This window comes from Zonotrichia leucophrys, chromosome 4, assembly GCF_028769735.1.
Source record: "Zonotrichia leucophrys gambelii isolate GWCS_2022_RI chromosome 4, RI_Zleu_2.0, whole genome shotgun sequence".
In the NCBI taxonomy this organism is placed as follows: Eukaryota; Metazoa; Chordata; class Aves; order Passeriformes; family Passerellidae; genus Zonotrichia; species Zonotrichia leucophrys.
In genome coordinates this window covers 38,935,004-38,953,828 of record NC_088173.1, presented here as the reverse complement: position 1 = coordinate 38,953,828, position 18,825 = coordinate 38,935,004, and the positions used below count along the sequence as shown (strand labels likewise).

Below are 18,825 nucleotides of genomic sequence, written 5' to 3'. Positions count from 1 at the left end.
CATTCCCTGTCTCTTTAGACTATCATCCTACAAATGCTTATATAATTTACTTGGCATATATGTGCAGCAGGTTTTCAATTAAATGAATATTGATGGAAATATTACCCTAAGTTATAAAATAATCAGAGATTGGTTTAGCTCTGTTTTGTGGAACACCAAATGCTTTATTGTGACTTAACTATTAAACATGTGCAACTACTTCCAGTGCACATAGTTCCCAGTTTTTATGTGTGAAATGAAATGCATATTAATGTGGGATATCTGTGTATGAAATTTGTAGATAGTAAGAAAAAGTGCAATGTTAATGGTGTATCTTTATTTTGTAGCTTGGATCATCCTCCTCTGTGCCTTTTACATCCATATTCTCGCAGCTGTTTATGACTGTTGTAGTCCCTCTTATTATTGGACAGGTATGTCTTTTAAATATACATTCTTATTTAAAAAAACAAGATAAAGAGAGCTATCTTAAAGACAGACTGGCAACCTGATAAGCTGCCACATAGGAACAGCCTCAGGATAGTGGAGTCTAATATCAGGGAAAAGATGCTCCAGTGCTCCCTGGAGCCACATTGATCTTTGTTGAGATTGAGCATCTGTCCCTCACTACCACAAACACACGCTGCTGCAGAGAGAGGAGGGAGCTTGTGAACATAAAATGGGAAAAATGGCAGCCCAGGCTATGAGGAATTCCAGCCCCATACAAATGAGCTTGGAGAATACTACACAGTCCTTTTGTCACATGCCCTTTGCCTGGGGCTGAAGGAACTCCTTCCTCCCTGTGTAATATGTACTAATAATTACAGGAATTAAAACAAAATCTCAACATTAATAAACATATAAAGGCTAAGTGGTCACAAGTTAAGAAATCATTAAATTAAGGCTGCTCAAGCCATTTTGCTTATGCTTTGCAGTAAGGGGTTTAGTTGCACAACTGCAAACTACTTTTACATTACTTCTCTATCATGTTACACTAGGTGGAAGGCATTTGTGAAATGAACAGTTATTCAACATTTAATTTTATGCTCATTGTTCATATGTTCACACAAAGCCTTCTTTTCCATGGCTTATGATAGAAAACTTCCACTGAATGTAAAAAATGCTAATTGCATGTAAAAGGTTTTCTGTGATCCTTGTCTCTGCAGTGTCTGTTTGTTCACAAATGTTAATATTCATTATTTTTTCTCCCATGTCATGGTGGGAAATCACAGTAGTAAGACCAAAAGTTGTCATAACTGTTGTCACTGCTCTTGGACACTAAAACACCTTAAGTCTAATTTTTACTTACTTGTAAGTATTTGTTGTTCTCAGGCACTCAGAATGCACAGAGGGTGTGTGAGTGGGATTTGCAGCCCATTCTAGCATCCAGCTGAACTCTGGGTTCAACTGGAACCCTCTGAATTTTGTCAGCTTAAAGCAGACTTTGAAATGGAAGGCATGGTTAAAATACAGGCAAATGAGAGCAGAGGCTGTAAAGGAGCACCCTGCACAAGGTTTAGAATGTTGCCGTTGTCTGTGATACATAGGACAGTCCATCAGTCTTGTATCAAACTATAGTTGTACATTTCAAAATCTGCATGTACTGAAACTCAACAAATTCCTGGTGAAGTTTCTTTTGATTAAAAACACACATTGAAGTCTAATAAAGGGACCAGCATGATAAGCATGGCAGTAGTTATCAACATCATCACCTGTGTAACCTCTCTGCAACCATATCATCTGGAAAATGGACATTAGCTCTGTGTCCCTGAACGCTGTGGAACTGCTCTCATGCTTTGAATTAAATGCCAAAGAGTTTCCTTAATAATCAGGACAAAGGGTTGCTGATTAACCTCCCTCTGTATTGTGTTCTTCCCTCATCAAAATTAAGTGTCCACCAAAAGCAGAAAAGCAAAAGTACTTGAATCCTCTTCTGAAAGGTCCAAACACTGGAAGCTGTTAGTTGGAAGCCTTAGGTGGAAATTTCTAGTGAACAAATGCACAACAGCAGATTTAGCAATAAAGTGTCCTATAGCCATGGAATATCAGTGTCTGTGCTGCAATGTAACAAATCCAAAGATGATGGTAGATTGCTGGACAAAGTAATGGCAAAATTTCAAGAGAACTTTCATCTGTGTATATAATGGAATGTTACTTTGGGAAGATGTTACAGGAAATTGATATGTCAGCTGATTGGTGGAGTTGGGTGTTCTTTCAGCTGTTAGAAGTGATAAGGCTGAGATCATGAATGGGGCAGTAGGCATATGAATTAAGTGCTCTGTGTGATCACAAGATTGAAATCAGAATTGTGATTCTGGCTGAGATGGATTTTAAGAGTTCTGATAAAGACTGAAAGAAAAAATACAGAATCTTAAAGCTTGTGTAACCTAATGAAAATGAATAGTTTGGGTTTTTACAAATACACTTCAACAAGAAGTAGGATGATTCTTCTTTAAAAGTCTTTGAAGCAGTTTCTGGAAGTGAAAGATCAACAAGAGTAGCTCGTGCTCCTCTAAGCATAAAGGCTTTGTTTCTGAAGTTGCTGCACTTGACTGTATCTGTTCAGAGGATGTGGAGGAGAAGAAATGCTAATGAAAGCTACAGATTAGAAATGCCAGTAGTTTACAGTGATTGTCTTGGTTAGGTAGAGCTGTACAAAGGTAACCCAGCCTGCCCAGAGAGGAATGAATAGAAGCCATTTCTGAAGGTGGATACCCAAAAGTAATGCACAGGAGTCAGGGAAGACAGCAAGCAAGAAAAAGACTGATGCCAAGACATCCAGTGATAGGTCTGCTTGCCATTATTCAGTGGGAAGTTTTGCCCTTTATTCATAGAGCACCACTGACTCATCACTGAGGTGTTGCCTGGCTTGTGGCACAGGGACATGTTTGTGAACCACAGGTCACTCACTCTGGGGTTCCAGATGTGTTAAGGGATAATGGGCCACAATTCCTGAATGATACCTTCAGCAATTGATTCAAATGTATCATTTCATGCCCACAACATCAATTCCTCACCACATGCAGCCATACTGTTCAGCAGAAAAGTCAGTGGAAGAGTGTCTGGTAAGGTGACCTGTTAACAAAGAGCTTGACTGGGGGGGAAAAACCCTCAAGCTTGAAACCTGCCTGCTTGGAGGATTGCCTCTCCTCAGCCTTCCTAGCTCATCTGTGATCAACAGGGGCTTTATGCTCAAACGACATCAGTGTAAAACAGAGGAGGCTGCTTAAAGGAAGCATTCTCCAAGGGCTTTCTTTTCCTTTAAAAAAAATCTTGCCTCTGGGAAAACCTGTGTTGCCTAAATGCTCATTTCCTGAGCAGGCTGCAGAGTTGGCTGTTTGAGCAGCCTCTGGGATATAAGCAAAGCACATAAAAAGGTGCTTTTTGATTTGCTTTGTTTGGAGTTTTTTTGTTTGCTTTATGGCAAAACGTATCAAGAGTTTTGGTTGGTTGGCTGGCTTGTCAGAATTTTTGATGATGGCTGGGAGAAAGCAGTCACAATAGTGTAATTAATGCTTTTTTTCCTGGTTTTTGAACAGTTTTTTTAGCTTTTTAGGACTACTATTGACAGGAGTCAAACATGCTCTTCCAGCCTAGCTGCTGACATTGAAATGTATAAAAGGCTGCAGGTACAGGCTGTGCTCAGGTGGTGGACCATTCTTTAGGGAAAGAAAGAGCTGTTAAAGGAAGAAGAAGATACTATGTTATCAGAAAGGCACTGAGTCTCACAGATGGCAGTGATTGATAGGTCCCCAATAAGAATAGCTCTGTTCTTTGTCAGAGACATGCAGGTTGTCTGAACCTAAAAAATGTTGTAGCCTGTGTCCTGGGTGTCTACAGATGTGTTCTGCTAATTGACAGGCTGGTGTTGCTCAAATCAGTATTGATAGTATAATATTGCATTTGTATTTGTGGAGTAACAAATAAGACCCCTCTGACAAGAGGTCTCAAAAAGGGACATAATCTATAGCATTTTATAAAGATCTAATTTCCTATAAGCCTTGAAGATCTGTAGTGGGTAAGAGCTTGTTATTTGTGCATCACTCTTGTATACCTCTAAGGGGAATTTGAGAATACTTGTTATACAATAAACATGGTAATAGATATTTCGTGGAAAAGATTTTTGAATCTGCTCTGGCAGCTTGAAGTTCTGATTATTTTTTATGTGGGTAACAGAGTCCTGGGCTAGATTACTGCTCTTGAGCTGTTGTAATTTTGCTACAATCATTGTTTCCCTGCCCATAGATATTGGTACTACTTTTAGCCATCAAAATGTAAGGTTTTGTGAAATATCCAAGCAGTTTCTTCATGACCAGTTGTGAGATTTAGCTGGGGACTGTTGTTTCTTTGCTTATTTTTTTTCTTCTGAAGTGACAGATAACAGGAACAGTGAAACCCACCACAATGTTTCCTTTCCCCTTTTTGCAGACTTTCTCCGTTCCCTACACCTAAGTGCTTATGACAGACTTTTATTTTATGTTTTATATTAAAGAGCGATTTATGATTAAATGTTAATGAAATAGAATTTTCACTGTGCTTTCATTATATTCTACTAGTTTGAACATTTTTCAAAGCAGCACACCAAAACCCACTGTTTTCTATGAATAAATAATAAAAGGCTTGTCTGTACATTATCATTCATGCATTCTCTAGTTGCCCCATTGGTAATTTGTCTGCCAGCGTAAAGTGGGCACTTCACATTAAACAGACCTTAACTAAAGCTAGAATTAATGTTATGATTCTGTGCAGTTCTTCTTCCCAAATCTATAAAATGAAACCAGTTGTACAGAAATCCTGACTGAATCTAGTCACACACACACAAAAAAAATCTTGATGTCCTACAAGTAAAGGATCTTAAGTGCCTTCTGCATCATTGCCCAAAATGTTCCAGAGGAGCCCTTTCAGCATTTGGGAGCTGTGCTTATCAACACAAGTCTAAAAGGGTGCCATGTTGCGATACAAGTTGTAAGTGAAATTGAAACTAAAAAGCTTAGCAAGGTATTTATTTTTAAAGAATGAGACATGGAAAGGGGAAGGTAGGTGGAAGTTGATAAAAGTAGAAGGAATTATTTAACTAAGGTGGGGGAAATAAAAATTAACAGAACTGTTATCAAAAAAAGGGGGTGGGAAACAGTGTCAAATCTGTCTCTTTTTGTAAATGAAATCCACATAGAAGGAATCCTTACTCTCTTCAAAGTCCAGGAGAGCTGCAGGGAGGAGAGGTGCCCTAGGAGATGAGCTCTCCAGGAGCTTTTTGCAGAGGACCAAAGAAGGGGATAAACAGCCTTCAGAACACACTTCACTCCCTACTAAGACCTGACTCAGCAGGGAACAGAGCCTGCTTTCCACAGAATGCAAAATATGAAGGAAAGGTACTGATGCTGCAGTACACATTTTTACTGTGTTGCACCTGTTTATAAGGTTTTAAAACTACAGTTGCGAATTACCTCAAACTGTGAAACTTAATTTTGAAAATGGCTTCATGTGGTTTTTATGCCTTGCTTTAAAGGTGTGTATGTGACAGGAGCTATCTCTGGGGAGTAAGCTGACATAATGGAGTAAGATAGCTTTTAGGGGAGTTTGGTAAGCTGAGGGGAAAAAAGCAAGATGCTTATAGAAATTTTTTTTTTTCCTCAGATTGCAAAAAAATTTTTTTGCAGCCTGTCTTCAGAAAAAAAAGCCATTAGATTGTACACTCTGTAGCATAAGGATAGATTTGACATTTGATGATGTCCTAGGAAAGCAGGTGAACCATCACAAAATCTGAAACTTTACAGCAATATTCAGGAAAAGGTGGGAATTTATGCCTCCACAGAGGTAAAACCCCTGTAAAAATATCAGGACGGGGTCTGGCTGAGGTGGTGCAAGTTTTGCTTTATAAAAGGGTCTGTGCATTTGAACTGGCATGCAGACCTTGTATATTTGGAGACTGGTTTTTCTGTAGAAATCTGAACAATGTCCCTCTTAGCATCTTATTTCATTTAGATTTTTGTACAACCCAATTAATCTGTCTTCCATTCCAGGAATTGATTCCTTACACTGGTTTTTACTGCTGCTGTCATCTTAGTTGATTTTCTTTCCTTTTTTTCCCCAATTTTCTCACCTTTCATGTCTTACAGACTTCACTGACCTAGTTCCCAACATTCCCTGTAATTGTGTTTCTTGGTTTACCATCACTATATAAGAAAAGATATGGAAAAATTACAGGACTGTTGAATATATCTACCCTGACTCCAAGATTTTCAATGGGAAATTTTGTATTTTAGCCTTAATTGCATTAGTCTGTTACTATAAGTAGTAGTAATATTAATTATGAATGAGTTAGGAATCTTACCTTAGAAGACAAATTAAGTAAGGTAACGGATGCATTTAGGTGTGGTTATAATCCAGCAGTTGCAGCTTGTTTGCTCATGTGTTTGAACACAAGGAAAAGGTGACTTGTGTTTCTTTGTTGAGATGGTAAAGCCCCACGTGTTTTACCCATGTATTTAGAAGAACATACCAATACACAATAAAAAAGAGCAGAAGTGCAATAAAAATGCTGTAAATTCTGTTAAAGAGGAGTTCAGTCCAAAATAGTTGGTAGAATTAGGAAAAATCTATTTTAGATAATGATGTAAATACCAAGAGAGACTCCTGTGTATAATGGAAACAGAAAAGGTGACTTCCTATCCATTTCCTTGGGGTTTTTTTGGGTTTAGGTTGTTTGAGGTTTTTTTGGTTTTTTTTACAATTCTTGTGTTTAATAAACAAATAAATTACAGATCTAGATAATTTTTAGGAGATGTACTGCATGACTAATGTCAGAAATTATTCCATTCCATATAAGGTGGGGGCGGAGCTCCTTGCTCTATTTAGCTCAATTAATAATGAACATTAATGTATTACATTGTTTATTGAATTTTTTACCTTGTGTGTCCAGCACTTGGGCAGACAGGTAGAAAGTGTCTCACTGTATTTTGCTGACAGATTTCTCTGGGCATACTCTGTGACTGTTCTGAAGGTACAACTAGGGAAGTGAACTGGTTTTCTGTAACACACCTTCTGCTATTTTCATGTGTGCTCTAATAACAGATGAGCACTGTTTACCTGCTTTCCTGGAACAGCAGATCATGTTTCTTTGCCCAAGGATGTTAAATGAAATAAGCATTAGAGCAGTGAGCCGGTTTGCTTAGGAAGGTTGGTGTTTAGACAAGAAGGTTATGGCAGGATACAGAGCAGTCTGTAGGAAAAATACTGTGGATAGAACTATTCTGCTAGGAGAACGAAATTGAAATGGGGACACTACTGTTAACTCAAGTGTAATTACATTTCTTTGTTGTTAAAAATTAAATCCTGGGCAAGAGGAAAGTTTGAGCCTGAAACTGTGTTTTGAAGCAAATTTGAGCTGATGCCTTTCCAAAACCTTTGGAGGTTGCCAGACTGTAGTCTTCAGGAGGTGCTTGCCTGCTGGACACATTTATGTTCTTTTATTTTCTAACTTTTCTGTGCGTTTATCAGGCAGATTATTTCTAAAATATCACCTACTAGGAAGTTTTACTTCTCTCCTGTTGTTTTCTCCACTAAACTGCAGTTTGAGGGAAGGATTCACCTTCATGTTCTTTCATGTGCAAACTCTGGGTCAGCCCTTCCCTGCTCTTTGGGGCTGGCATTTGAATCTGTATGAAAATCCTTACAGAGCATCACTAGCAGCATCCCTGCTGAGCTCAGCCTTGGCCGGGGCTGGATCCATCTGGGAGCTGGCTGGCACTGCCTCCATCAGCCATGAGAGAAGCTTCTGGCAGCCTCTCCCAGAAACCATCCCCTATTGCCTGCCCTACTACCAAACCTTGCCACAAAACCCAATACATCCCCTTTTTGCTCTTTTCCATCAGTGGGATGCATGTATTTTGGATACCAGTGGTTTATATTAACATTCAGAAATGACTGTGTTAGCTTTCACTGCAATTCAGACAAATGAAGCTTTAGCATCTCAACCCAGGCTCTGAATGTGGTTTTTTTTCTTGTATTTGTGGCACTTATTGTTATTTCACTACAAATATTCACAATTTTGGTCTTTTGTAGTTCCCTGTTTACCCTGAAAAGTTATAGAATTGGGTTAAGAATTAAAAGGCTTTCAAAGCATCCTTGTCCTGAAGCAACTCTGCCAGGCATGAATAACAAATGGATTGTTTTTCAGTCAAAGTGAATCAGCTGACATGAGCTTCTGTTGGGTTATATTTCTCCCATCAAGTTATACAAGAATTTAGGTTACCTTGAATCAGTGATTATAGGCTGAATTGACCTCTGGAATTACAGATCATGTTGAACCTTGTAAGAAGATCAAAATGTATGGGATTCTGTGTTAGAGAAGATACATTTTGTCTGTGTTTTGTGCACATTTTGCATGACACTTGGTTGATTAGATGATTTCCTGAAGCCACAATTTAGTTCTTCAGGGTCTGACTATGTAATTTTTAAAAAAAGATAATGTGCAGTAAGGAACTGTACTGCTATTTATGGTTATTGATTCACAAAAATTCCAGGCTTGATAGAGGTGGATATTTAAAGAAGGTATCACTCAATTGAAGATTCTGAGGAAATACTTGCAGTTTAATTTTTTAAATGTTTTTTATTTCTCTTCTATGTCAGTCAAGGATAAATATGTGTATAATATTATTGTCATGTATGGTATAATCAGACCCTGAACAGGCACAGGGTTGCAGTTTTTGGATTAAATACTTCCACTAGAAATTGTACCATGGTATAATGAGCCATCACTTTTCTTTTTCAACATCTCGTTACTTTCTGTATAAATCTTCTGGAAGGACCATAAATTAATAGGTGGCCTTAAGTAGTTTTTCTTTTTCCCCAGTGTGACAATTTAAGGGATAATAGGATTTTTTTAAACTTTGTTAAAAAAAACTTGCTCACTTTAGAAGTGAAATGCTTTACTTTTTGCTTCTGATAATTACAGTCCCAAATTTGCTCAGAATTAGACTCATCTAAACTTCCCATTACATGTCTTTCATATTGCTCTCTGCATGGCTTCACTTTCTTGTGTCTCTTTCATCAGTGCAGTGTCTTATTCCTGCCCAGTGGCTGAAGGAGTTCCAGTAGAGGCTCTTTCAGAAGTCTGGCCTTATATTTTTTGTTGTTTTCTCTCTTTAACATCTGGCAAGTGTGACATTTCAAAACTCAGTGTTTTCACCAGGGCGTTGAGCATTCCCTTAGATATTTTCCTGCAAATTTGTTATTTTTCATCAGCAGGATGCCCACAAGTGTGGGAGGTGAGTGCTGATCTTCAGCCTGCTTAGCTTAGCATGAAGCCCCTGTGCCAAAGTTCTAGTGTGTGTCCTGATGGAGTCTCATTGCTGTGGTGACTGGGATGGCTGCTCCAGCACTTCCCTGCTGAGAGGCTTGCAAACAAGCCAGGAAAGCAATGAGGAAAACTGAGAGCAGCTTGATTCCATGGCTTTGGCATTTGTTGTGTGAAAGGGTCCTATGGTAGCATTGGTGATGATGGCCTGATATTAATCTTGAATATCTCTAAGGTTTTCTGTGTCATTAAATCAATGGTGGTGATGTTTGCACCACTGAGGGAAGGTCACGAGACACCTCTGGAGCCCTCTGGCTGAAGTGCTTCAGGATCCTGGGCTGTGATTTCCAGAAGAGTGTGGTAACAGAGAACATCAGGAGGCCTCAGGAGAAATTAGGCAAGATAATGTGATTGCTGAAAAATTAACACAAGTCGCAGCTGTAGGATAAAAGCTTTAAAAAGTTTTTTCAAACCATATAAAGTAAACAGAAAAACTAAAAGTGACTCCCCAGGCAGGACTGAAATAGATGCATTGTATCTGGTGAGGCTTAGTGCTATGGTATTCAGCATAACTTTAACGTTGGGGTTGCTTTAAAATTTATAGTTGTTTCTAAAAAATTCTTGAAAAACTGCTTCATATTCTGTTTCCTGAAAGTGCAGAAGTTCTGCTAAGTACAGTAGGTTTCCTTGTTTTCATGTGTTAATTCTGGTATTCTAAAAGCGTGCAAATGGCATTTGTCTTTGGATTTACAAAAACTCCAGATATTCAGAGTTTGAATTATTTAAACTCCCACAACACATGCACTTTTGCTTTTCAAGCTTGAGTTATAATTTAATTAAAAACTTCTGGTGCATCGCTAGCTATTTAAATATTAAAATGTTCCATGGATCACTTTCGATTATCTACCGTCATGAAATTCCTGAAGATGTCAGATTTTTAAGATTCCCAAAGTTGCACTTGGAATTGTCTGTTGATGCAAAGGGGACTGTGATAATTACATACATCCATTAGTATCAGCAGAGGAGATAAACTTTGGGGAGGCTTAATGGGCATGTCTCAGTGACAGCTAGCAAAGAACATTTGGCATGATTAAGGATGGATTTGAATGCACTTGAAAATATACTCTCATTATGGACGCCCAGTGGAAGTTGCACTACAAATGTTAAATTCCCCAGAAGAAGAGTTGTGTGGCAGGGAAGCTTTGAAATCCACTGTGGCCGTCATCCAAATTACTCTCTTCTCTTTGTGTCTTTCCGCTGTCAGATTCACTTTGTGATGCCCAACTTGGCTCCCTGCATCTCTGAAAAGGGACAACCTGTTGGTTTCTGTGTTTCAGATTGTCCGAAGATACATCAAGGACTGGCTTGAAAGGAAGAAGCCTCCATTTGGTGCTATCAGCAGCTGTGTGCTCCTGATGATCATCTACACAACGTTCTGCGATACTTTTGCCAATCCAAATATTGACCTGGATAAATTTAGCTTGATTATAATCGTGTTCATAAGTAAGTTCAGCCCTAAAGTGGCTCTTTTTTGTCTGTGTTTCAGGTCTGTAATGAGCTACATGTGGTGGGGGCGCTGTGGGGGTACTGGCATGGTCTTAGAGCTTCTCAAGCATCTAGTAAACCAGATTGCCAAACTTCTTAGGAGCTGGATGCATTTAGTGGACCAAGTAAGCATTTAGAGAGAAATGAACCCTGCTATTTAGGTGGGCCTGAGTTGCTCTGTGGCCTTTCCTTTCCTTTACAAGCATTTATTGGCATTCTGGTTTTGCCCTCTTTGCTGTTAAGCAGCCATAAAATACACAGATGTCACATTCCAAACAGCAACAAAAGATTTGGGATTGAGCTGTTACTCAGAAGCATTGTTATAATTTTTAAACTGCTCCTCTTTAGCATATTATAAACCTAGAAACTAGTTGGGAGTTAGAATGTGTTGATCTGTTTCTGTGGATGAGCACATTTCTTTGAGTTTCTTTTAGAAGTACTCAAGTCATTCAGCCTTAAATAACACCCACGTGAGAATAGGCTGCTGGTATCCTTGCCATCAGCTGGAAGCACACTTGCAGATCCCTCCCTCCCAGGGAAAGGCAGTGCTGCACAGGCACTGTCTCCTCTCCCAGCAGGGAATTCCCATTTGCCTCAGACTGTCCACAGACAGGAGTTTCAATTTGCATGTAGGAGAGGTAACTACAGTATGCTTCAGTATAAATCACATCTCATACTCCGAAACTGTTAGACTTCAAGAGATCAGACCATCACCTACTTTGTGTGTCTGCATATGCTTCTGTCTAATAAAAATAATGTATCTTCTACAAATCTGACCTGTACTAAAACCAGTAGGAAATTTGCCCCTGCCCTTTGTGCATCACATCTTAATTCTGTCCTAATTGTGGCCTTTTTTTGGATTATAAAACACTATACCTGTGTAAAATAATGCATAGAATTATAAATAGTACAATATAAATGTTTTATTCTGAAAGCAAAGGAGTAGGAAGTAATGCTATGGAGCTTTTATTGAAATGGAATAAATACTTCTTTGCACTGGCACCCAAGAAGGACCTTGCACTTAAATCAGTGCAAAATTGTCAGCAAAAAAAAAATGGTACAGAGATTTTCAACTCAAACTTAACATGCAGAGAAACTCAGAAAAAAAATCCCCTTTCTTTTTTATTTCAAGACATGTTCTTCCTAGAACAGTTGATTTGTAGTTGTTTGCTTCTGCTGCCTTGCTTGGCCTTCATTTCTCTTCAAGGCAACTCTGTATGTGTTCCATGTGGAATGAAATGTACAATTTGCTGTGGAATACACTGAAAGTCATATTTACATGTTCATTGCTAGTGTGCAAACTGGAATTTCTTAGTAAGAACATTAACATAAGCATTGGAACTACTTGGAATAAATTAGACAATTGGTAGGGAGATTTTTTCTGGAATATTTACAAAACCAAGAACCAAGGAAGTTTTGGAGATGGGTGTGCACATTGTATTCTAGAAGTTTCTTATCACCATTGGATGTGTCAGCTGGATGTGTGTATTATGTTACACCAGGAAGTGAAATTAGCACGAGGAGTTTGAGGTAAAACTGAGTTTGTTATTCTGCTGATTAATGTTTCTATGTAATTTTTATGCTAATATTCTAGCCACAGCAAAATATTCACAAGGAATAATTGGTAGCAACACATGCTTATTGCTTTACAGAATTATGTGTAATAAGGGACTGTTTTTTTCTGTGAATATTAAATTATTGTACTTCATCGGAGAAAAATTATAATTCAGGAACAATGGATTGCTCCTTTAGTTCACAAAGGAGGAATTAAGTGCATGCTGAGGTGACATTTATACATTCTAGGAAATGTATGTAGGAGAATAGAAAATGTCACTGGTAATAGCTAATATCCCTGCCATGTTTCCCAGTTGTAAACTGGGGTGATAATCAAATGCATTGTCTTGACTTGCACTGCCCTATGGGGCGTGTCAGCCTGACTGCATTCGCACATTTTGCAAGGAGTAGGGAGAGGACCCACCCCAGATTCTGCTGCAAGGAAAAGCCTTTCCCCCAAAACCCACGAAGTCAGAAAAGGCCTGTGCAGGTCACGGGGTCTCTCCTTCAGCCTTGTGGGGATTGCCCATGCTCTGGACTGATGCTACTCATGGAAGCCCCTGGCTGCTCCTGGTATCTCTGCAGTCCCAGGGTGGGCTCTGTGCCCCACAAAGCCCCTGAGGGTGTCAGCAGACCTGGCAGAGAGAAGGGCTCCCCTTGGGGTGCTCACAACCACCTGCACTTACAGAGCTGCCTGAGCTTGAAGGAAAGGTCTGACACACACTGCCCAACCCAGGAGTCAGCCTTTGTCTCAGAGAGAATTCAAACATCTATAATGATCTCTTTCTCTCCCCATGAATGATCCTAATTAATATACCCAGGGCTGGGAATATTTATTTGGATCATCCTTACACACTTTCTCCTGTAAAATAGCAAGTCTAAATGCCCAGCAACCAGAGCATGTCTGACAGATTTTATGTTGTCAACCCAATAAGCAAAACTTTTGCAAAGAGATGTGCAGCATATGCACTATTTCCTGCCACTCATCGTGTCAAGAAATCCTTGATTCAGAGGATCTACCCCAGGAAGAACTTGTGCAGCCATAACATTAATCCTGGCTTGCCAGGATATATGATCTGTGTTGTTTTTCCAGGCAGTCTTTAAAGCTTGTCTGGCAATGGGTTTCTCTGGATAGACTTCGTCCAGCCTCGTTTCTGCCCTGCAGTATGGGAACAAAAGGCATGGACACAGTAATTATAATTGTGATCTAATTTTAGCTTGTTTCTCTTTCAGTATTTTCTATTCAGATGAGCTTCATGTTTTTGACTTTCCTCTTCTCCACAAGGTAAATGAATGTGCTGAATCCCAACCTTTGAATATTTCTTTTGTGCGATATCTTTGGTTTGGGTGACAAAGTTTATGCAAATGTGCAAAGGCAGGTTTCTGAATAGGAGTGACCTAATTTTGGTATTTCCTATTGTCCTTACTGCATTTGTTCTGTTAGAGTTTCATAGGCTAAGAGAGCAGGACCTGAATTCTGTCCTTTCTTGTGTGTTAATTACAGAGTTGTTAAATCTCAATCAATCACTGCTATACCTCATCCACTGAAAAAAATGGATTAGCACAGATGTCACTGAAGGTATAATTTGCCCTGCAGACATGCTGATGACATATGAGAGAGAGAACTCAGTTTGACTTTTTACATCTCAAGATACATTTGCTGTGCTGGCAATTCACTCCTCTCTATATATGTCAAATTTGCTACATTTATATGGTGATTCTTAAAAGACAGCGGTCCTGAACTAATGTTTGGTAGAGCTTTTTTTTTTTTCTACTTTTTTAAAATATTAACCAGGAAGGGCAATTGTACATTCACTTCTCAAAAACTGGTACTGTAAGCAGGGTGTTGCCAGTGGCTCAGGGCATCACTGGTGCTGGCTGGAGTAGCCACATTTGTCCTCTCACTTGGACTTACTGGAATATTTGTTTAGCATCACTCTGCTGAAAGGAGAGTGACACAATACAGCAGACTCCAAGCATATGCTTTATATAAATTAAACAATATCCATAAGGGAGAATCACGAAGAAGGGTACAGTGTCTTAGAGCTACTTATGCTTCTTTTAGTGCTATAAGAAAATTTCTCTGTGACAAGATCATATCCTAGCTTTAAAAGGCATTTTAAAATAACTTCTGAACTGCTAGACCTAACCTGGGGGGAAGATATGCCCCAACTGTGAAATCTAAAATACCTTAAGCAGTAACCAACTCAGTATGGTAAATATTTAGAATCTCATAGAATTACTCCTAATTTGGAGCAAAGGGTGATCCATTGGCCAGTCATCTCTCTCTATATATATAGATGTCGTTTTCCCACCCCTCCTGGCCTTAGTCCCAGTGTTTAAACCCTTAGATGTAGTTTATCTCTGAAGTGGAAGCTAACTCCTTAGTGTGGACTCAATATATTGTCCAAACTGAGCATTTTGTTACTGTTCCATACTAGAAAAAGAAATAATAGGTCATTTTCTCTTATTTTGTGGAGGCAAGTGGCTTCTGCTGGGATATTTTTGCATCTTTGACAAAATAAACTTGACTGGAATAAAGTTGTGTCCTACACACCATGTCTTCAAAATTTCTATCCTTCACATGGGAGTGTATTCATTAGAGAGCCTTCCACAACAGAGAAACAATTGTGCTAAAAAAAAATAAATCAAGCACTAGTGTTCATTTATGGGTGGAATTATTTCTGTCACCAGACTGATCAAAGTGATGGGAATGTGTATATGGATCCTCAAAGTAATAATTTTGATAGATGCTGTTTTAAGAAGGTTTTTGCAATCAGAGGTTATTAAAACTCTTTTGTTTTGTAGGAATAACTCTACTTTCACACCAGCAGACACGGTGGCTATTGTTTTCTGTTCTACACACAAATCCCTCACCCTGGGTAAGTCAGGAGATAAGCTTGTGAGCAAAACATCAAAAACATTCATGCCTTGCTGTGTTGAAAAAAAAAATTGGTTTAGTTGCTGGTTTTTCTGCTTAAATGGCTTTGGGTTTAGTATGACAAGTTACTGCTACCAGTATGATCCTAATAATAGAATAATACTCTTGCACAGATGAAATTAATGCTTCCTACAGGGCAGAGAACACAATCTGCTCAGCTGAGATTTTAGTGCTTGTACAGTAAGACCACCTGATTTGTGGAAAGCTGTATTTTTCTTTCTGTTCTTATTCTGTTCTGTTGCCTAATCCAATGCTTTGGATTAAAATTTCAGGTTTGTTTCTGAAGAGATGGCTAGGACTATCTGCCCAGTTTGACTGTAAAATCTTACATCTAAAAGCTGGGATGTACAAGGAAAAATCAAAGGACATAGTGTAGTCAGAATTCACAAATAGACAATATTCTTTTGCTTAACATGAGCAAAATGTGTGTGTTGAAGTCTGCAGATACTTTGGATAGCTTTATTTCTTAGCATTCACTTATCAAAACGTCATAGAGATATTTGTCACTTATGACCCCATAGTGATAATAGAATATTCTGATGGATATTCAGAAAATTCTGTTAAATCAGAAATGCTTACAACCACTTGCTGCTGCTTCATCCACAACTGGATTGTTTTCAAATTATAAAAACAGAGGGTTGGTAAAGCATATATGACTGAATATCTGACTCTTTTCAAGAGTGTATCTGTGAAAGAGGAACACATTTAGTGTCAATGACAAAGGTAAGAGCTCAGCCTTAAACAGGAGAAGAACAAGTTGGGATTTAGATGTTTTCCAGGTTGGTGTGGTAGAGCAAAACTCACCTCAGGGTTCTTTGCTTCAGCCAGGCCTGTGCTGCAGAACTGTTAGCAAGTGCCTTTGAAAGTCTGTGGGAATTGGAGGAGTTCCTGGAAGACAAGGAAAAGTCAAACAAAATGTCTCTTTTTACAGTGGAAATGAGGAGGGGAAGAGGAATTATAGATGAGTGAGTTTTAACTTCATTTTGTAGAAAACTACTGAACCAAGTCATTAAATAAATGATTTTAAAAGTGTAGGAAGAACAAGGAAATGAGTAACAGTGTCATAGCTTTGTCAAATACATAGCATACTAAACTAACCTCCCTTCCTTTCACACAGGCTCCTGTGGGTTGCAGGGAAACAGCAAAAGTTGTGTGGCTTGAGAGTGTGATGGCTTTTGATATTTGCGCAATGTTTTGGGCTCCACAATTCAAAAATTATGTGGACTAACTGAAAAGAAATGAGAAGAGAGTGCCATGAATGATCATAGACCTCAAAAATGTGACTCCAGAGGTAGATTGAGGCAGTTGGGATTGTTGAGGGAAGATAACTGAAATACTGCAGTGATCTTCAAATGCATAAAAGGTTGATGCAAAGAAGGAAGAAAGTAACTCTGTCACAGTGGACTTTGTAAAGGGAAGGACTTTGTTACAGTGATGATGATTTAAGCTAACAATCAGGGAAACCTGTCTAGTGTAAAGCAGTTCAGCTTTGGAATATGTTGCCTATTGATGTCTTCAATCTCCTATCATTGTAGACAAGCCTCAGATGGGAATTAAATAGCTGGAGTTGATCCTGCCTTGGAGCAGAACATAGATTAAATGACATAGGTCTTTTCCAGCCAAATGTGCTATGAAACTCAGCTTGGACTAATAAATGAGCTTGTATTCAGGACAGTTACTCTTGTATTTGCAGAAAGCAACTGCACACATAAGTCATAACACACTGCTGTGCTTTCTGTTTGGAGGTGTATGAACTTAGGGCACAACTGTGATACTACAGAAGAAAAGCTGGAGAAGCTGGTTGTGTTTGACAGCACAAATATGCAAGTTTCCCCTGCTCTCCCCAGAGAAAATAGTTTTATATATGCTGTTGCATATTTCTGCCAGCTTGCCGTGACACTAAGAAGATAAGCACAAAGCCTTTTTAAATATTTAAGTCCTAAAGGTGCTTGCCATCACCCCCCAAAAAATGAGGACTCTTCATTTCTTTAACTCACTGCACCAAGCATCCTTATGCAGCCTGTCTTGACCTCACTGTGCACACAGCTGAGTCAGTTCACTTTTCTTCTGCTGCTACACTCTCAATTTTTTATGTTATTTTCTTTTTTAGAAAAACTTAGTTTGAGGTTCCTAGCTCCCTTGACCTTTTGGCTCACATTTTCCCAATTCCAAGTTGCTGCTCATATTAGCATAGCCTCGTGAGCCAGCTTTTGCATTCTGCAGCTTTCTTTGCCCAAGTACCCCAGCAAAAGTACTTTGGCCGTCTTGACTTCAAGGACTCCTGCAGCTTCTCCCCAGCCATAAATTCCTTTTTCCCCTAGTCCAGATATCCCATGTCTAAGTGTGCAGGTTGAAGTGAGCAGCTAGATGGTGGAATGTGGTACTGTGGGGCTGTTTCTCAGCTGTGTACTGTTCTGTCTGTCAGCTTTGGGGCAGACTGCTTTCCAGTCATCCTGGGAGAGGAATGGGGAAATGTTCCTTTTGGCAATTCCCTAGGAGCCTGTACTTGGTAAGCCTGAAGTACCTGCTGGTCTTGTGTGCACCCCTGCTCCATGGGTGTCCAGGTGTGCCTGCTGTGTATCAGACTCCAGCTGGCTGAGTTTGAGACCATTGATATTTTATTCTGTTTGGTGTTTGTACCAGCTCCAGATAACATAGAGCTGTGTAAAAACAAATCTGTGTGAAAATAAGGAGTATTGGGTTTTACAAAGCCAGGGTATGATGGGGTATGTGCCTGAGCTGATGATGCAAACAGATATATGTTAACCAGAGCAGGCAGCATTTTTTCCTTCACTGGAGGTGGGAGCAGAGTAGGTCTAATTTGTTTTTAAGGATTAGCTGTATCTGAATGGCACTTTTAAATCTTTCCCTGTCCACCCTGGTGTTAGCAGAAACAAGACAAACACAGGCATTTTGGCTCTTACTCTTTTGCTGTTCTGGCACATTTCTGCTTGTCCTTTGGTGTTTATTACAAACCACGCTACGAGAGATCTGAGAGAGCTTATGGTAGAGAGAGCTTTTCCTTCCCCCTCTGTCACTGCAATGCCTGAGAGCACAAACACGGCTCACGCTCTCATTTCACATCTGTTGTGGAGCTCTGCTTTGTTTGTCTTCAAGATTCCAGTGGCAGTGTATAAATGACCCCCAACACTTGTACTTCCACTTTGAAACTGATTTCTCTCAGCTTGGCAGGTGAAACTCCAAATAGGTATGTCTGGCCCGTTCCCTGGGGAGCTGAGAATGGCACCAGCTAAAGTGGGAGAAGAGCTGACAGCTTTAAAGCTTTAGAAGTGGTAATAGGAGAGGCATGAGAAGACTTTTGTAAGTCACTTTCTCCCACACCATATTATGAAACCAAGTAATTCCCATGCAGTGCATGCTCATGGGGCCAACTGCCACTTCCACTGTTGCATCCATGAATAAGTGCTTGCTCTGCACGGAGATGAGTGCTGCTCCCATATGCTGGGTCTTATTTTGTAGACAGAACAGTTGACACACTTTTTGTCTCAAA

The 18,825-nt window shown here is 39.4% G+C and overlaps 1 protein-coding gene across 3 annotated transcripts in view; it reads left to right on the top strand.

Annotated features, from left to right (window-relative positions):
- SLC10A7 (solute carrier family 10 member 7) overlaps positions 1–18,825 on the top strand; it is a 139,374-nt gene that overhangs the window by 102,756 nt on the left and 17,793 nt on the right. For all 3 annotated transcript variants that reach the window (XM_064711230.1, XM_064711231.1, XM_064711232.1), the window contains exons 7-10: positions 327–410; positions 10,612–10,777; positions 13,607–13,658; positions 15,182–15,255. In XM_064711230.1, the coding sequence (XP_064567300.1) occupies positions 327–410; positions 10,612–10,777; positions 13,607–13,658; positions 15,182–15,255 (376 nt within the window). The remainder of the gene's footprint in view (positions 1–326; positions 411–10,611; positions 10,778–13,606; positions 13,659–15,181; positions 15,256–18,825) is intronic.